General features: G+C 41.6%; 1 protein-coding gene across 18 annotated transcripts in view; it reads right to left on the bottom strand.

Annotated features, from left to right (window-relative positions):
• adgrl2a (adhesion G protein-coupled receptor L2a) overlaps positions 1 to 20,336 on the bottom strand; it is a 92,147-nt gene that overhangs the window by 19,990 nt on the left and 51,821 nt on the right. For 15 of the 18 annotated variants that reach the window (XR_005894175.1, XR_005894174.1, XM_041039570.1 and 12 more), the window contains exons 5-10: positions 16,344 to 16,358; positions 14,446 to 15,246; positions 3,378 to 3,674; positions 2,530 to 2,633; positions 1,560 to 1,745; positions 976 to 1,014 (exon numbers count right to left, since the gene is read on the bottom strand). Coding sequence is in view for 16 of the 18 variants with exons in the window: in XM_041039570.1 (XP_040895504.1) it covers positions 976 to 1,014; positions 1,560 to 1,745; positions 2,530 to 2,633; positions 3,378 to 3,674; positions 14,446 to 15,246; positions 16,344 to 16,358 (1,442 nt within the window). In the remaining 2 variants the exon portion in view is untranslated. The remainder of the gene's footprint in view (positions 1 to 975; positions 1,015 to 1,559; positions 1,746 to 2,529; positions 2,634 to 3,377; positions 3,675 to 14,445; positions 15,247 to 16,343; positions 16,359 to 20,336) is intronic. The other 3 variants (XM_041039573.1, XM_041039574.1, XM_041039587.1) reach the window with 3 other exon arrangements.

The raw sequence follows: 20,336 nt of genomic DNA on the forward strand, positions 1-20,336 counted from the left end.
TGTGACTACATACATGTATTTTTTTTCCCCCCTTTCCCTCTTTTCTTTTTACAAGTGCACGGCCGTCGACTGGCTGATTAGCGCGATCCAGTTTAATACTCTCCCAAAGGACAAATCTGGATTGAGGGGGGTGACTTTGGTGGCAGGTGGAGGACACTGATCTCCCTAATGGTAGAGATATATATGGGCAAAATACTTTGATGTGTGAACCTAACCCGATAGCACTGTATGAAACAGGAAAAAAAAATGATTTGACCTGACGAACCCTATTAACCAGATAGAGCTAAAGATTTGCAACTTTAATTTATGAAACAAATGACTTATATGACCTAAAACTTGTGTCCTTGTGAAACAAGACCTACAATTTTTATACGACATGGGATGAGAGGTCAGGTAATGGTCCTTGCAAAAAAAAAAAAAAAGAAGGGGTTTGACTGAATCGATGAACTGTGTTAGATGTAATATTCAGGAGCGTTTTTTAAATACAGTGGAGATGCGCTCTCATAAATAAGCAAAAATTGCAACAAAGCTGCAAATCCTTCAGCAAATGAATACTGAGAGGGATGTAAGAACAGGATGTTTGTTTGAGTTGTGGTGTTATGCATCCAGACGTGCAATCTTGAGTAAACACAAACATACAATAGGGAAAAACAGAGTGAAATACAAAATACACCATTGGTTGTCAACGCATAGAGGGAAAAAAAACATGGAGACACATATACACATCCATGAAAAGAAGCCACCTTAGAAATTAGAGATGACTTCTGTTTGACTTAGAAAGCACTTTGGGTACGATTGCATCTGTGTAAGGCGATTACTCAAAAAAAAAAAAAAAAAAAAGCAGGAAGCACAGGGAGGAGGGAGTACAGTGCAGAGGGTACATGCTGCTGAACCTGGGCTGGGGCATATACAGTAGCACAGGAACAGAGGAGGGGATGGCAGCAAGAGAGGTGGGCAGAAGCATTGCTCCAGTACCTTCATGTATGCCCTGCATGTCCTTTCTCGTTTTTGAAGCTTTTTTATTAGAAAAGGAAAAGAACAAAAAATAGAGACATCATTTGCACAAGTTCATGAGCTTGAGGTAGAGGATTTGTAGAAACAAGGTCCTGGCTGAGCACTGGATGTACAACCTAACTGTTCAATTATGGTTCCAACCTTATCTCTCTCTCTCTTCTTATCTGAAGGTTGGAAGAATGAAAAGTGCTTTAGCTCAAATTCATGACATGCTGCATTTTCTGACACATCACAGAAGTATTACACTTGGCAGATCCAAATTACGGCCATTGCAACAAATACTACTACGAATACTGATGTCAGTTCCTTGTCAGAGTCTGAAATCATGTAACTATTTTTTTCTTTTCTTGTTTTATTTGTCTTGGCAAAATCCAATGCTGCATTTGTCCTTTAAAAGTATTAGCTTGTCAGTTAAGCCCCTGAGCCATGTAAACTTTGGCTGTAGAGTGATTCGGCAAGACAGAACTGGTGAGAAAACGGAGTCAGTATTTAACTGAATATAGTACATTTTTGTTGAAATGCTTTTTTCTGTTGGATGGGGTTACCTTGTTGAAGCTCCGTCCCGCAGAATCCTTCTCGCTGGGTCTGAGCTCCTGTAGCTGAGCATCCAGGATGTCCACCAGCTGCTCCATCAGGCGCACAGAGGAGCTGACGTCCCCGGCAAAGATGGGGCCTTTGGTGTGCTTGGCTAACTCGTTGGCCAAGTTAGCTGCATTTTCACCGCTGCGGATCTGCGGGGGGAAGAGAGTGAATAATGTTCACAAGAATGCAAGAAGACAGACTTGGACGGTTCTTTGCAGCCCCTGTTTCTGACATCAAATCACACTTGAATAAGTCCTTGAAATGCCAGTTATGAATAGAGGATTTAATGTTTTCTTCACACAGGAGAAGTTGCCATGGTAGCAGTTTTTTTTTCCTGTGTGGTGAGTTTAAAAAAAAAAAACAAAAAAACAGGTACACAGAGAGCTGCTTGCTATATGTGCTGTTATATCTATGGCACACAATTGTACACTGGAGAGAAATATTAACATTTCATGCAAATGACCTTTAACTTGTAGAAAAATACAATAACTTATACAAAGCTGGGTCATTTTAAAGATGTAGTATCATTACATGTGCCCCTACTGTATGCAGCATATACCTTTCATATCCATGTCGGTGCTTTCTACCATATATCTTTTGATGCAATTTGTGTGCCATACATTTCCTTAACATGTACTTTTCCAGTTCGCTTGAGTGATGCACCTGCAATATTAATACAGATGCTATCCTTTCCAGGGTTTTGGCTGTATTATGAAAACACATATCAACGTCCTCTATTCCAGACTTCTTTGATAGCTGCTTTCAAGCTAATCTGACCCAGATTTAGTGCCACCTTTGTAACGGTGGTTAATCCACTTCAGTTTTGAAGTCTTTTACAAGGAAGCTTCCATTATTTCGTCTACCTCCTCTATGTTTTTAAGAGACACATTCTGCTTAGAAGGAAAACAGTGGTGAAGCAGAACTCATACAAACCTTCTGGGCTACTTGGTTGACCCAGTGGGAGGTACAGTTGCTGAGATCAGGGCCCTTTGGGTGCCAGGCCCCAGTGGAAAGGACACATAAATAAGAGGCTGTGCCTGACAGGGAAAACAAGAGCAGAGTAGTCAAGTTCAATCAAGTCAAATTAAATTTATTTTCCCACGAAGTCCTTCACAGGGCAGCAAAGGACGAGGACAGAGATAAAAAGAAGAAACTGCACACAAACAAAATATTTACAAACATGCAAATTCATTAATGCTATTACAAATAGCCACAGAGTCTGTTTGTGTTTGCACACAGGAATATCAGCCCTGACAGATATATTATGTTTCCTCACTATCTTAGACTGGTAAGACGGCTCCAGTGCTGTCAGAGGGCAAATTAAACTGAAACTGTTGGATTCAGTAAACTCCAGGGAGTCACCAATTCTGTTTCTGTAAAATATTTTTCTGAAAATACTTTCAACAGCTCGTCGTGCTTGTTTTCACTACAAAGTGGTAACTATTTTTTTCCACCCTAATTAGCCCTTATTTCACACACAATCAAATGAGGGATGCACGTCTCCATGCAAGCTACAAGAGAAACAGCTGAGCCTGCTCCCCTGCAACACAGCCGTAACAGATTGCTTAATCATGTTCCGACCTGGAATGACACAGTTAAAACAAACTGTCTGCAATGACTCCCTGTGCACCCACTAAAACTGGTGCTTGTTACAGATAAAACGATCATTGTATGCAAGAATATCAGACAGATCTAAACTCAGGGGTGTTCTCTTAGGGCGCTACAGGTCATACTGAAAGCAGCAAGCATGCGGCCCTGAGGTGAGAGGGAGTCCTGTTTACCTCGTGTTCCCTTGGGGCAAGGTCGCTCCACGAGCATGCCCCTCTGGGTCTGAGGCCACATTATGTCTCTCTGCTCAGTGGCCTCGCAGTAGCGCTGAGGTAAAGGGAAGGACTCCAGGGGTGGAGGGGAAGTAGTCTGTGGAATCACAGGAGGCGGCTTGGGCGCTCCCCTGCTGCCCTCCTTGAGCCCTGTTGTGGTGGTAGTGTTGGCCACACCCCGGTGCACTGTGGTTGTTGTGGTGGTGGTTGTAGTTCTCTGAGGCTGAGGAGACGTGGTGACTTCTGACAGTGGCGGAGCTGTGAAGAGAAAGAAAGAGGGTAAAGAGGAATTATATTTGGGTGGAGCAGTATTATGTGTTGTTGAGCGGCCCAATGGGAAACAGATTATCGCTTCGATGGTAGGTGGAGTCTGATTCTCACTAGGACGCATATTTATCAGCCAGTTTATGGAAACCCGATGCAGTGCTGGGGAAAAAAGTAAAAAACTTTGACCTACGGTGGCAGTGTAAGGTCAGCCCATTAGTGTTGCCCCCATGGAGGATATAATGTGGATTATATCAAATATTTTGGTAAAAAAAAAAAACTCTGGCAGGTATTCAAACCTTAACTTTCTGGTGGGCAGATGCCCTCATGTACCACAAAACCTTGATGGTGCACCGTGTAAGTAATGTTCCTAATTTTTTTTTTTGTCTCAACATGTTCAACACTGTAATGCTTATACATCCAAGTATCCTGTTGTGTAAATTGCTGCTAAGTGCTTTGTGCAACAAGCGTATTTGCCTTCCCGTTGACTATGGCTTATCCAAGGCACTCAGTCTGCAGCGAACAAGACAATAATTACAGTAACATCCTCCTGCCTGGCAATCATTCTTGCCTGGGAGATTTTGTGGCATGGCTGATTAAATTTCACCAGAGCAACACAGAACCTGTATGTGTAGCCATGGTGCCTGAACCATCATTTTACAGTTGTTTCTCCCTACAACTCATACTCTGATAAAGCAGGTGTGCAGTAACTCATGCAATGCCCCAGGCAAAAACAATATGTTTCAGTCGAGGGAAGGGAGAAAATAGTGCACTCCTTACATTTAACATGAGCCACTAAGGAAAAGCTCTGAAGACATTTTTCATGTGATACGCCAGAGTGTGAGTAGCACTGTAATTACATATCATAAAAGTTCAACATAAGGGAGTTTCACAGATGAAATGTTGACCCCCCCCACCAAAAAAAAAAAATTGATTTGTTGAATTTAAAAGGAAAAGCTATATCAATCAAAGGAGCTCTGATTGGAATGCAATGCGCATACTCAATCTAATCACATTTGAGTACTTTGATTTCCTCCATTAGGCTGCCTGTAGAGCATGCAGTGAATGTGAAGAGGTGCCGTTACACTGCTATAGCTGAGCACAGTTGTTCTCAGTAGTACAACCGCTCTAGCGAAAACATTGAAGAGAGACAGCGACAGACAGTCAAAGAGAGGAGGGGAGGCTGAGGCAGGACAAGGGAAACGGAGAGGGGGTGGGGGGTGGTGGTGGGGGGGGGGGGGGGGGGGGGGGGGGCGAGAATACACATTGAACACTAAGAAAACGATGAGAGGAAAATTCAGAAACAATGGGGCCAAGTTGGAGAAGGAGAAGACAGTTTCTGTTTTCCGCTGGATTGGAGGAGAGGCAGCCAGGCCCCAGGCAGCAACGCCCCCATATCTGCACACCACTGCTACTATCACCATAGGCCCCACGGTGTGGATGAAAGGCTTCAGCACAGTTGAGCTGAAGGGAAATCGTCTTTGAGGCTGGCTGCTACCTGTGGCGAATTAGGCTCTATTGACCAGAGGAGATGACTGTGTGTGCTCCCTCCTGGTGGGGGCTATGGAACTACATACACACAAACACGTGCGCACAGAAGCAGGTGACATGAAGGTGTACACAGCTGACTGGCTGTTTTGACACTGAGCTGAAGGCAGATTTGGCTGGCTGGCTTCACCTCTGCCTCCTCTTCTCTTGTCCCTCCTCCCCTACCTGTATCCTTTTACTCAACACAGTGAAATTCTCGGCTGCACGGTGTGTCACAGCGGTTGAGGGACAACCTGTGCTTAGTGTCCTTTCAGCACTAGCATTTAGCTGGCTGGGAGAAATGCCTGTCTCTATTCTGCACCAATACCCTTTTATTGCAATAACCCTTGTTTTTTCAAGACTCACTGAGAAGACTCACAGACGTGAAAGCAATAGTCAAAAAAAAAAAAAAAAAAGAAAAAAAAAAAGAAGCTAACAAATACCCTTGAAAATTTCTGGCTATGTTATGTATGTAATGTTGCAGCGCTGTCTGAAGGAAATGTGTGTTGACGTGGTGTGTAAATGATTATCAGTGTTTCTTCTGGGACAGGGTTACTTGGCATACTTCCAGAAGATCCCCAAGAAACCGTGGGGCCCTTTATAGGTTTCTCATTTCCAAAGTATGAAAGATGATAACGATAAGACCCCAGTCTCTATGGGTGGGGAGTTTAGAATCCAGACAGAAATAAAATGAAAATGAATCACTGTTTCGGCAGCATGATTTAAGATAAAGGGCTCACAACTACAACCAATAAATCAAAGAGGCATCTGCTGTAATCTAAGCACATTCCTTTAGCATGTTAACTAACAACTGTCTCTTGTCTACACCCCTCACTCAAGAGGGCTGCTTGTCATGGCTCGCTGGGACATCAAGCTCCATACTCTAGTTACAACATGTACAACTACATCTCTTTGAAGTTTTTTTTTTTCTTTCTTTATCCATTGCTACCTGCTATCAGCAGTGAAACTATGGACGCAATTACGGTTAGACTTGGTTAATACAAGGCCAGAATTAATGGTTTTAGCTCTCATAAAGCTTTGGAGGGGGACTGCCCCATAACAAACTGGATGGCTTGGTTTAGCTTTGGGAAAGTAGTGTGAGGTGTATTTGCTGACCCGATGTCTGCGCTGCACGAGACAGAAAAGCTGTGCTGGCACTGGCCAAAGTTGTCGCCCTCAGTGTGCACCATCATAGAAAACAGCTGTACATTAAAGAGCTTCATTAACAAGAAATATTATGAAAAGGACATAAGTAGAAGGGCTAAAATAATCCTGTTGGGAGGTTTCATTTCATATTTGTGATGCAAACTAATCCTCTTTCCTGTGTGAAAAAGAGGCTAATGTGAATGTAGGCTATGCTTCCCAGAGAGATTCGTGCATAAACAATGCAGCCTCTCTGACCACTGCTGTTCCAGTGTACATAGCGTGTCAGCCTGTAATCCTGCCAGCAACACAATAATCTTATTACCTTTATGACATAGCTTGGTTTAATTTAATCCAATGAAAGCTGGGAGGAATTAACCCATAGGTATTAAAATGGACACTCTGCTCAGGCAGTCACTTCCTCACATAGATGTCTAAGCGGATAAGTTCATAAGTAAAGACTGTGAGGGATGGGTTCTGATCTGTTGGTAGTGCTGCTGCAGCCTTTCCCACACCTTTTGTGATTCATAGCATGGACCACATTTTTCTGTTTTGCACCGTGGAAACACATGCCTGACACCAATGAATACTTTCCCTGTGCAATATTCCTTTGATTATGACAAAAGAAGCAAGTCCCACGTTTGGGCTATATAGTGAAACCAGGACAGGCTCCTTGATTATTATGTCTCTGCTGCACTCAGCCCAAGGGGAACCTTCAATTAGCTGTCATAGAGTGGGAGCGCGTGGAGTGATATTCTCCAAAGTACCACCAATACTCAGGACAGACTTATTCATAACCTGTTTGTGTGATTCGACGCCCACACATTGTTGCACTTGAATGTATCTCAGTGGTTCTGTTATTACCACTGGGGCTATAGGTTTGGGATTGATGACAGACAATGAGACAGGAATCCAGGAGAGGAGCACGGCTTTTCGAGTGTTGTCAGAGCATAAACATACACGTTAGCACTCAGGAACACACACACAACATCCACGTTTGCATACACACACACACGCACACACACACACACACACAGATGAGACTTTACTAGGACTCAGTAGTCATGCCGCGGTGAGAAATGAAAACCGACAGCATGTGTGTCTTTTATATTATGCTTAATGGCTTCACTTTCAGTAGGCACCACATGGTTGTTCATCAGGGTAATGTTTCATACACATTATCAGGTGCTGTTTATCTTGCGAGGGAAGGAAAAAAAATGGTAAGGGAACACACATTTAGCATTTGTTTCAGCTAATTTGCCACATAAAAAGTTAAAAGAATTATTAGTCCCCCTCTTCTATTCCCTGCTCTGTCATGGAATAATCTCATGGTGATGTGAATCGAGGCTGCTTCGAAGACTTAACTCTTTGTTCCCATTTTTGTGGGAGACTTATTTTGTGCTAAGATTAAAAACACAGTGTCTTTTATACACTGAAATGTGGCTCTTGGGTGGTGATCACCAAAAGGAATAACAAAAGTTAAATCAATAGGACCTCAAATAATTCAAAGTCTGTTTCTGACTTTGGAAGGGGGCCATGCTTGGTCTTTGAGAAGGGACCAAGAGAATCTGGTGGATGGAAAAGAAATGAGTAACCCATCAGCTTTCAAGTCATTCGCCACAGAGCATAGGTTAATTGAAATAAGGTGTTGAACTGTGAAAAAACAAAGTGTAAATTATTCCCTCTGCTAACGCTGCCACTGAAATTTCTCTGTTTCAAACATGCATTTCACAGTTTTATGGGTGCAGCCTTGCTTTTAAGTTCATATGGAAATGGAGCTGTTCTTCAGTATGAAATAGTGTGATGATTTATAACACGTTTGTGATGCATTTTTGATATCTGGCAATAATAACAATAATACACAAAGGAAATTGGATTACATGTCTTTCACTCTGCGCTGCATTTGTAGCTGTGGAGGGGAACATGGAGTATGATTGCTTGTGTATCAGCAGTAAATATGAAGAAAGCTGAGAGAAAATTCGTATAATTTCCCATGAGTCATGTCCTTGTGAGGGTGTGCACAGTACACGTCCATGTCGTAGGGAACAAAAGCTAATAGCTGGATTATGTTATTTACTGCTGTCTCCAATATTTCTCTTTCCCACAATACAAACACATTGATTCATATGGGCACAGGCAGGCAGGCAGAGTGCACTCCCACACATACACACGCAAACACAGACACGCTTATAAACACATGTACACATTCATATACACCCTCACACACAAAATGACACCAAAGTATAGAGAACAGACATAGCAGCTGCCAGACTACAGCCTGCTTTTTTTCCCTCCTTGCAGCTCTCTTGGTACTGTACGTGCCTCAAATTTCAAGCATTAACTCTAAGTGTGCCGTGCCGACTGATATTTAATGCCGTGCACACAGGAGGGTGCCTGTCTATATCAGGGGTGTTCATACACACTTGCACACAGATACACATCCAGGAGGCGGCACGTACACAGCTGTGTAACACGGAAAGTCATGCAAACCCGCATATACATAGATTAGAGAATCACAGACACACACATAGACACAATAATCAGGCCTGTGTGAAATAAATCTCCTCAAAGGCGTGTGTCAGGGAGTGATGGGGGACCATTGTGATGTCTGAGTAATAATTCTTTTAATATGCCTCGTTTCACAGTCTGACTGTAATCAAACAAGAGACTGTGGATCCCCCTTGGCTATAGGGCTCAGTGTAACCATAATCACACCCCCTTCCTCTCTCTTTTATGTCAAACAACTCTTTTTGACGTTCTAAATCATAATCCCGTGTTCGTTGTTGCCCACATACTTGTATGCTGTCAGCAGGCCGTTGGGCCACAGCAGTTCAACATTCAGGGTTACGACATTCCAGGAGAAGTGGCAACTAGCAGCCTGGGACTATGAGAAAACAGTGTCTTGAGGTGTGTTTTTGGATAAGGGCTGAAATGGTCTTCCTCGACTGGCAACAACTGGTCCTCATGTCTTAACGATGTTCAGCACTGGAGGAGCAGCACAGATCATGATCGGATTTCAGAGGAAACAGGTGACCCCCTGACCTCATGTGCTGAACAACCTTTATTGCCACCAGACACTGGGTGGCTAGGTATTATCCCACGATGTAATATCAGAGACACTGTGAACAAGACTGTAAATCCCCATCGTGGGATTTCCCCCCTTTTATCGCCCCAGTTAAATTCACCCCTATATCATAACCAAGAATGAGACCAGTGGGTCATGGTGTAGACAGAATAACGTCACACTATGCCATAAAATGGGGGTTAAAAAAGCTACATGGGAGGAATAAAGAAAGGAGGCTGGCATATAGGTAGATACTGTAGTCCAACAGTAAAGAAGGAGGCATTTTGCTGGAGATACACTCCCCAATAGTGGCCTAAGATCTCAGAAATCCTTCATAGCTTACACAGAGCCCAGCTTAAAATGTTATTAGTAAGCTGGGCAAAAATTCTGAGATTTAATGACACCTTTAAGAGCTATAAAAAATAAGGAACTTGTTGGATTAACCTGTCCCTGCTATACTCCCTGCCACAAGTTAAAGGTCAGCTCATATTTGAGGATTTTTAGACCAATTCTAAGCTATTCGATGCAGATTGTTGTGTACAGTAAGGTGTTAGGTTTGGTTCGGTCCTGGCTGGCCAGGCTCGTGTAGTCGGTCCACCTCAGTGTTAAATCAACAGGGAAGAATGTGAGAAAGAAAGGGAAAGACGTTGCTTATAACAACAACTTTAACTGGGGTAGTTTATGTCATAGGCAAAGTCTGGCCAAATCCAAAGTATGTGCACTTACCACTAAGACAAAATCAGCTTTATGCAGTTTTTTTTCTCCCATGTTTTCAGTGTAATAATATTGCTTAAATATAAACTTTGTTACCCAAAAAGCAAAATATTTATGTGTTGCGTGTGACCCCTGATCAGTGTGTGTGCGATAGCCATCTTTGACTTGTTATTGTGTGTGTACAGTTTCCCAAAGGCACTACGGAGGATTTACTCAAATCCTGTCATTTAGTGTGCGCTGCTCTCATCGGGCAAGATGTGAACAGTCTGACCTGGACTTTAGCCAGACTTCAGGAGAGAAGCCAAACAGATGCATATATGTTTGGACACACATGCACAGAAATGCTAAATATCCAGATGTAAGACACAGCAATGATGATGGAGGAGGAGGAGGACTAAGAGGAAAAATGAGAGGAAAAACAGAAAAAAAAACAGAGAGTGACCGAAGAGACAAAGACAGACAGAAACAGCAAGACTGACTGCAATAGAGAGATAATGAAAGAGAGGGACAATAAGACCAAAGGAGACGGAGAAAAAAACGAGAATGAGAATATGACAGGAGGACAGAAAAACAAAAACAAAAAGGGTGATTTTCCACATCAATACCCTCTCCTTTCACACCGCTGTGTCCACTTGGGCGGCTGACTAGGGGTTGGGGAAAGGTGGGGGAGTTGTTGTCAAGGCAAACAAACAAATTGGCCATTTTTAACACATCCTCATCCCTGCTCCTGTACCAATGGCTTGCACGTGGGAGACAGAAGTCTCTGCCATTTTACCTGACCGTCTGAGATGGCTCTGAAAGCTTGATGTTGACGTTGAAAATACTCTCCCTCTGTCTCTGTTTTCTCTCTAAATGTTTCCACGCACAAGTTGACCTCTATGTTAGCACTGCAGAAGACAGGAATGAATCATGGCGGGGCTTATTCGAGAGTTGTATATTCATCAGACTCTAAGAGGTAGAGGCTATCTGAGGTGACTGCTAATACATATGACTCACAAGCATCTGTAACAGCTGAGCATTTCTGCATTGTAAAGCACTTTCATAACACACAATTACAGGACACTGTTTTGACCACATGCAGAGTCTTGTGAACTAATTGGAAAGTCACGTCAGTGAGCTGTACTGTATAATTTCAAACAAATTGGGTCATTCTCTTCCTTAAGATCCCTACTTGTAAATGTTTAATTTGAGGGTGCAGTAAAGACTGAAACTGTATGCAAATGTATTGACATTTGAACAATTAAAGAGGAGGTCTTGATTTGTGTGGGTGCTAACTGCAGTGCCGGGGGCTTTTATACAGAAGTGATTCAGAATCTAATTTTGCATCAAGGGATAAATAAAAGGTTTCCAAGGCTCACCTGTGTCCCATCGAGGCAGCGTGTAGAGTCTGTTTGTGCATACTTCTGGTAAAAAATTGCTTTTGATATGCTTACTCAGTGGTTTGAGGCCACATTTTAGAGCCTGGCATGAATAAACGGTCCATAGAAATGGGTGCATAATGAGTTTTCTCTGGGAATACTTCATTTAAATCAATTTAATCATCTCGCCTACAATATGCAACGAAGGAATATGTCAATGAGCTCCTATATGCAAGAGGGAAAACAGGCATGTAGCCATGGTTAAATGAGTGGATTATTGCTCTGTTGGTCAAAGCCAAGAGAGGGACTTACTGACCCATTTAATGTCCACTTCCAGTGGAGCCGCTTGTTGGATGTGACCCCATCTACTCCCCCATAATCCTACAAGAGATGATCTTGCCTCGACACGAGCAACGTTATTGGACTTGACAAGAACCCAACTGTCTGCCACACAGGGTCTCAACATCACTTTGATGTGATTGCACTCCATGACGGAGCGAATCATGTGACAGAGTTCTTTGTGCACTTGAAAAATTGGGGAAAAAGTGAGCAGGAAGTGCAGTGTACAATGGCAAATGCACACTCCTCGCTATTATATCGATGGCTCATTCTCTGTACGTGCTGTGAAATTCTCTCTCGAAGAAAGAAAGATCTGTGCTTATATTAAAAAGCCGCAGATCCTTTTTTTCTTTTGAAGAAAAAAAATCAAACAATTAACACAGTTCTAGCATCTACATTAATAATTAGCCATGCTCTATTGTATTAACAGTGCTTTCTGCATGTTCATGTGCTAAGCCTTCACATGATGTGCTTGAAATAATTTGAGCAAAGCTGAAGTGCTCTTTTCATTTTTAGTTTTCTTTTCTCTCTTTCTTTTTTCTTTGGCAGAGAATTGCTTAAAACACGTATCTTCAACTTTTAACACCACAAAAACATTTTGATGGCTCGTTTCGGTGCCTAGTGAAGCAGACATCAAGATATCACGGAGAGGGCGTCCAGTGACAGCCAGAAAAAAGTGCCATCATTTATGTGCCAACATCAGCCATGTGGGAGGACAAGTTTATTGACATCTTGATGATCATCCTGGACCATTCTCCCTTGCACTCATCGACTGCAACTCAACATACATTAGTCAGCAGCAGGGCCAGGCTCGTGTCTCATTTGTCAAGAAGAGAGAACAGGGTCCTTGTTGACATTAAAATAAAAATGTGCGAATACAGGCGCAAATACAGTATGTCAGGTTAGAGTATGTTTCTAGACACATTCTACAGGACGAGAAGTGGGTTCCTTTGGGTGATTGGGAGGTATGACTGTGTGAATAACCACTTGTAAAGTATACTTCTCATGCACACAGGCACTACACACAAAAATAAATGGAATGCAGTCCTTATAAAGCCTCTGATTTGGCTATGGGTAATCAGTGTCCATTCAGCAAATGAATAAATCAATTTAGCGTGCAGCCTGTCTATACACAGCTCATTCCAAGAATCCATAACAGCCAAGCTGAAAATAAAGGATGCTGAGGAGGCCGTTGCTTGTCTGCTTAATTAGTTATACAGTTTACTGCATATAAACACACAATTGCATGTAAAGACATGCTCAAATTTAGTATTATTTATTATTAGTATTGTTAGATGGCAGAAGAGGTGATATTATGACCACTTTTACAGGAGCTGTCTGCAAATTGAAGGCACTGTTTAAAATCAGCTCATTCGAAATTCTCTGTGCGAGCGTGTGAAATTATTTTTTGGACATGACTAAAATAAGGAAACACATATCGGCTGTGGCATACTCCTTAGCTGTTCTAAATTTACTTGCTATATGCAAATATTTCATTTAAAAATAAATCTTCTAAGCTAAAACAATCTATTCAGAGTTGGACAAATAAAAAAGAAAACTTTTTTTTTTATCTTGCTCTTCATGATTGTTATAGTATTTCACTCAGTGCACCTTCTGCATATTAATTCTGCTTTCAAACCTGGACTACATTCTTTGTCACAGTAAAGCTTGCCTTGGTCTGGCTAGAGTGATGCTGTTCCACTGGCTGAACCCAATTTAGCTGCCCTAGCCCACGTCCTATCAATACAAAAGTGGACGAGCAAACACATTAATAAATATTGAGCTCTTGGATAATCTGTGGAAAAGTTGCTTGACCTCTGTGGCTCATCTCTGACGGCGTTGAACATTATGTGGACTTAGAACTCTGGGTGTGGAGGGGATTAGGATAATTACTGTTATTATATTCTCAGTGTAAGGACTATCGCAAGCCTAGGCTAGCCTCTGCTCAGCTCTTGACAGCTAAATTAAAAACATACACTGCTGATATGGCCCTGGATGATTGATCCTTCTCTCTTGTGTCTACCATCGCTTTCTCTCTTAGACAGAACCTTTAATCCTTATACACCGCCTACAGAGTGTGAAATATTTTTTTTAATGGCCAATGGAGATTTGGCGGTTTCAGCATCACTGGGGGAATGATCTAACCTTGCCCCAGGCGAGACTTTGCACCTGTCCAGGCATGTACCTTTCCAGAGGTGAGAGTATATTTCTCTCTCTCTGTCTTACACTCTCTAAAAAAAAAAAAAAAAGGGATATGCTAGCAGGGGTCCCTCGAGCCTTTGCACCAGGGACTCAGGGAACACCCGGATGGTAAACCTCTCAGAATCCCTGAGATACTGATCCCTTATGATATGGTAACTGGCTTCGAGGTGTTGTTTACCACAGAGCCCCACTCACTTCACCCCCCTGAGATGTTTTCCTACACTCCAAAGCTTCTGTAACATATCTAGCACATATTAGATTCTAAATTAAAAATCAGTCAGCTGTGACACTTGATACATAGATGGGGAATACCGAAGGAATATCAAAGTGCACTTGACAGCAACTAAAATCACGACTTCAGCAATGCAATTTTACATTATCGTCTTCAGGAGAAATGATTTGGGGGCTGGGTTCTTACCATGTGCTGGATCAGGTGGGCCAAACTCCAGATTGTACCTCAGGATGTAAAAATTATTCCACACATAAAGCTGGTTATCTCGCGGATTGTAATCCACAGCTGCAATGTACTGGTACTGGTTGGGAAAGTGGATATCGACGTATTCCCCACGGTTCTGTTTGGTGTTGTAAATGTAATCGATCAGGCTCTTGCTGACCTCACTTTCATTGTCTTCATAGGTGGAGCGGACCACATACAGTACTCCACAAACCATGAAGGCATTGGAGGCTGAGCGCTTATCATAGGCCGTGTCCCAGGTAGCCTCAAAACGTAGCGTGTAGGGGTTCAGCTGGCTGATTACCATCATGCCGTTGTTCTGCTCTGTGGCGTAGATCACCCACAGCCCGTTCTCATCTACCGCCAGATCGATGTCTGTTTTACCTCCCCACTTGTAGGGCGATGTGTCATGGTAGTTGGCATTATTGATGATCGCCTCACCACTTTTGATTCGAGTCCGCAGGTCAAACTTCACAATGTTGCGCGTACGTTCCTTGTTGAAAAACACGGCCCCGTCGTAGACCACAAATCCAGTTCCATCCACTCGGTGGGGCAGCTTGTAGGTGATGGTTTGCCGGGCGTTTTGGAAGTCATCCAGGGAGGAATACTCAATGAGAGTGTCTGTCCTATACGGAGTCCAAGGCATGAAGTAGATTTTGTCGCCGGCTTGCAGTGGGTCTTTGCACCAGGCACCAGCTTGTTGCTCCGCTTCAAATAGAAAGGAAGGATCACCGACAGCTTTCAGAGTCCCAGGACAAAGAAAAACTAGTAATGGGAGAAGAGTAGAATAAAAACAGGCACAGGTTAACATGTGAAAAATAAGATTCCAATGTAATACCAATAAAATCGCTAATGTCTTCTTATTGTTTTACAGGTTGTCCACGAGGAGTGGGGACAAACACACATTAAAGAGTGGCCAAAACACAACTAACAGCTATAGCCAATATTCACAAGCAGTATAAGGATTTTGGTTTTGTGCATAGAAAGAAAAAAAGAATAGGAAAGTTATTAAGCATAATGTTTAAATATATAAAGTAGTCTGAAACAAAAAGAAGCTTGGCCTCATAGACAATTACTGTTGGGAATAGAACACAAATGAGGGGAAATAGAACAGAAACAAAACTTAAGAAAACGATTGGTCCTGTAAACAACAACTAAAGTCACATGGCAACGGACGGGAGAGGTTATGAGAGAGCAGGAGTCGGCAGAGTCTGCAAAATATTTGTGTGTACTTAGATGTGTCTCGGTTACACCACCTTTTCTACGGTATAGACCTGAGAGGCTTGTCATTACGAAGTGGTGCAAATGTCACAACCATTAAAATTTAAGAAACTTTCATTACGGGTCTCTTGAGGTGTTTTGGTTGTTGCTCTGAGGCATAGGAGGCATAAGAATCAACAGAGAAAAGAGCAGCAAGTGGTCAGGTAAGAATAATGGGGAGAAGAGTGAGAGAGAGGGGGGCTTGGAGAGCAAAGGGATAGTAGAAAGCAATAGCTTGAAAAAAGGGCCAAGAAACACTGTTACCATGGCATGCTATGGAAAAGGGTTTGGAAGCCAGGCAATATGAGATTCTGCTGAGTAGAAAAAGCACCCAGGGAGAATGAGGAGAGGAAGCCCCTATGGACCGCAGCCAATACACCCCCATTTACATCTTTTGGCTGCTTGTGTGCTGTCTTTTTTTTTTTTTTATGGCCAGCCTCACTTCTGTTGTCGTGCTACACTGGCCGTTAACATTACAGATTTTTCTTTTTTTTAAATAACGTCTGTGATGGGTTTGTAGGGGCCACCATGGGAAAAAAGGTAGTTTACAACCAGATGCCACAAAACAAGGAGCTAGGGTTTGGTTCGTGTCTGTTATTTACCTTTTTGCTCCACTTCTATTTTAAGCGTTGGAAGAGAGAATGAAAGGGGTGCAAGGGAAAAAAAAGAGATTAATATGAATTAACTGTCATCGCTACGATTACATATGCAGTAACACGTTACGACACATGGACAAAGACAGGTACACCTATTCGGAGAAAGCAGGAAAGTTGAGAGAAAGTTGTCACACAGCCGCCAAGGTCCTGTCTTAGAAAAAGAGTCAGATTAGAACATTGAGAATGGTCTGATCACGGTCACTGTGATCATGACCAACTGTCATAATTGGTTTATAGCAGAGTGGTGGATTGATTTTTTTTATTTGACAGCTACACGTGACTATGTACTGTCATCAATGGCATGACTTCAGTCAGGTTAATCAAGGATATTTGATTTTTGTTTCATACAAAGGAAAGCAATTCTAGGATTCACATTGGACAACTCAAGCGAATGATTTCCCTTTAGTTATAAATATTGTAAAAATGATTCTGGGTTAATAAACACATTTTCTGAGACTCAAGGCCATTGTGGTCCCATCCTGTGGATATTACAGCAGTAAAGGGTGATTTACTGCATCATTTCAATGATCTATGTCAAATAAAATCTAAATTTACATGACCCTGGTTTGGTTGAAAAGCCAAACCAAGTTGCTTTCAAACTGGTCTCATTAAATCTATCCACCACCATAAACCAGGCCTAATTCTATGAAAGAGACAACTCTCAGTTTTTTCTTTTCTAAAAAGATAAGGTTACATTTAAAGTAGTAAATACATTTTTACTACATGTATATCTTTTAAAATATAAAAAATAAGCGTAATAAAATAAAAAAAGATTTGAATACAACAAAGATGCCATTTTACCGTGACATGTAACACCTCACTAATAACAACAAGTCTCTGCATAACACTAATCTAACTTTGTCATATGTATAGAACAATTGTGGCCTTATCAGGGTAGCAGGTAATCTGTGTAAATCACTGTTTATACATTAATATAAACTATGTGCACTCACTGTTAAAACATGTATTTAGTTCCATATTCCGCAACATCTGTGTTTGAGTTGTTATTTAAGAAATTAGTTATTAAATTAAGGTAAATGAATCAGTACAAATCCTCTATAAATTAGCCAACATGGGCACATTCAAACAAGGCACTCTGAAGGCAGCTGCACTAGGAATCATTACCAAGTCCACTGACCTGAGATGTCAGTGTCTGCTTTCTAAAACATATCACAAGGCTTAAAAAGTAAAAAAATAATAAGTAATGCAATAAATAAATAAATAAAATAAAAAGGAAAAAAAAAACACAATGCGCATTAGCATTGCATGAAAAGCAACAGCTAATTTTTTAACTGCAACAACAAGACTGAAAATTTCTAGAAAAAATGTTTATGGCAAGTCTACATAGATGCAAAATCCTCTTCAGAAAAGACATGTTTCTCAGGTTAGTCTAAAGCCTAGGTCAGACTATGGGATGCTCAAAACTATTCAGCTTAATAACTGGTCTGCCAGCTGATCATTTAGTGAGCTGTTGACAAAATGTGAGGGAACAAAGATGGGCATCGCAGAAAAATGACACTTCTTCATACTATGTGTAAATAGAAGCTTCAGAAAAATATTATTACAAAAAAAAATGCTCTGCCATTTATTATTACATGGTACTGAAGCTATTTAACAGAAAATGTCATTTATTGAATTTAACTGTTATGAAACTTATTTGTCATCTCTACTAATGTTGGTTGATTTGGGCACATTGCTATTTGACATCACTTAATTTAAGATTTATTCTTTCAACAATACAGTTGCAGATTGCCAGTGGAGATGTTCTTCCCACAGCTACAGACTGCATACAGCTGTTCTTTTGCCCTTGATGTAAGCTCCTATTGGTTTTTCGCTGCGTCCCACTCAGGTTTCAGTCTCTAATGGCTTCACAACACAGACTCATACGCTGACATACTAAATGTATATATTTTGGGACAGTTTTGCACCATGGGAATTCTTGAATCCTGCAACCCTCAAGCTCCAATTAGTGCAGGTTCATATCAGAATTTTTATCTGTTGCAATTGTTGAGTCTGACCTAGGCTTCAGTGGCAAAAAGAGATTCAGAAGGATCTGTAAATAAATGCACGCCATTCTGCAGAAGAAATTCAAGTGTCTTGCAGCGAACCAAGAGATCAAACATGGATAGGAAGCAAGCAAATTAACAACAGTTGTGTTCTCAGAAGCTGCCTCAGCCACATAAAACAGAGGAGCAGAGAAGAGGACAGAGAGAGATGGCGTGAAGGAAATCTGGAAAGAAAAGGAGAACACATGACGGAAGACCTGATGACGTTAGTGGAAATGTAAAAATTGAAATAGCAATCAGTGTGATCAGAAATAAGTCAGTGGATGGAGAGAGTGAGTCAGATAGCCGAGGAGATTTCCTGCAGATTGCACAGGGGAAGGGAAGAGAGTCAGACACTTTTAGTATAGCATCATTAAAACAAACAAACAAACACATCCCAACCCACAAAAACCCCAAAGACCCTAAACCTCTCCCACTAAACACACTTTCTTGGGAATTCCTGCATTCTACAAACTACTACTAATCAAATTAAGAAGACTATTAATTATCACCGTTAATAATCAGGTGTTCCATCGTGATATGGATGAATGTCTGCCGTCATCTGCAGACTCAGTTAGTGGCTGCAGTGTTAAATTAAAGCATCACGTAAACTACACTGAATACAAATCAGGGATAAACGTGATTAAAAAAACAAAAACACCAAAGGGGGACCCAGAAATCATGCTGTTACGGCCTAACTTCAATTTTCATTATCTGGCCATCGCTGTCACATGGAGCCGTGGGTTTGCTGGCATTAGCATGTGATAAAAAATGGAAATATTACCTGTTTATGGCAAGAATCTACAGTTTTGCTACGGTAGAAAATGGATGACAAATTTTGACTTTTTTTCTCCACCATTTCAAAATAGCTTGCACAGAACAGGCTTAATGAAGAAACGTCTTGGCTTTTATGTTGCCTGTTTCAAGCAATTACTAGAGCCAATTCAGAGGGTGACTCAGTGCCAGGTGAAGGCAAAATTTACATCCTTGGCTGGAACATGAAGATAATGCTGCTAATGAGGGCAGTTCATGACAAGAACCAAATTATAAAGCCAAAAGGATGAAAATGGTGGAAATGTAGGCAACTTGTTGCAAAGGCCACTTGCACAGAAGTGAAAAATTGCTTGTGTGATTATGCAAAGGCTTGGACAATAGAATGAATTAATTAAATACCACATTACACTCAGTTGGTAGCAAAAAAAACCCCCAAACAAACAAACAAACACACACACACGCAAACAAACAAAAAAAAAAAACTGTTCATCACATTATGTTATTAAGCTGCTTGTTGTATTTCATGGGACAGACAGACTTTGAGGGGCAGTGGTTTCTAGTCAAAATGAGGACACTGTCTGCGCTCCTGTCGTTGATCAGCTTAATGGGGATTTAATATGTTTTCTTGCAAAACAACTTCTCAAGTCTTGTATCCTAGCAAATCCAGGGGATCCTAAGCTCCTGATCCACTGCAATGTTTTTAATCACAAATCTTGGTACTTGGCATATGATCTGTTCCATCTGAAAACTAGAAAACTGTAGTAAGGTCTTTTCTATCCCATCTGAAAACTGTAGTAAGGGTTTGCTCAGTAAATCTTCCCCTATGATTGCCTTTTTCTGCGTTAGTCTGACTCTACAAAATGATCCGGGATATATGGATTTTATTTTGGGGAAGAGGAGACAGAGGATTGGTAAGAGGAAAGCAACAAAACACGGAACTTGCCTATAAAACATCTATCACAGTTTAAAACAGGGCTTGAGTGGGAAAGGCTGGACTGGGCTTGTGTGGACTGGACCAGACTGGGAGAACACTAAGCACTTACCAGGGCAGTTGCGATAGGATACATTCTGTGTTCTTGGTCCTATTCTGGTTGGGCATGGACCTTGAGAAGCAAAAAGA

The sequence above is a fragment of the Toxotes jaculatrix genome, chromosome 6, assembly GCF_017976425.1.
Source record: "Toxotes jaculatrix isolate fToxJac2 chromosome 6, fToxJac2.pri, whole genome shotgun sequence".
NCBI classification, from domain to species: Eukaryota; Metazoa; Chordata; class Actinopteri; family Toxotidae; genus Toxotes; species Toxotes jaculatrix.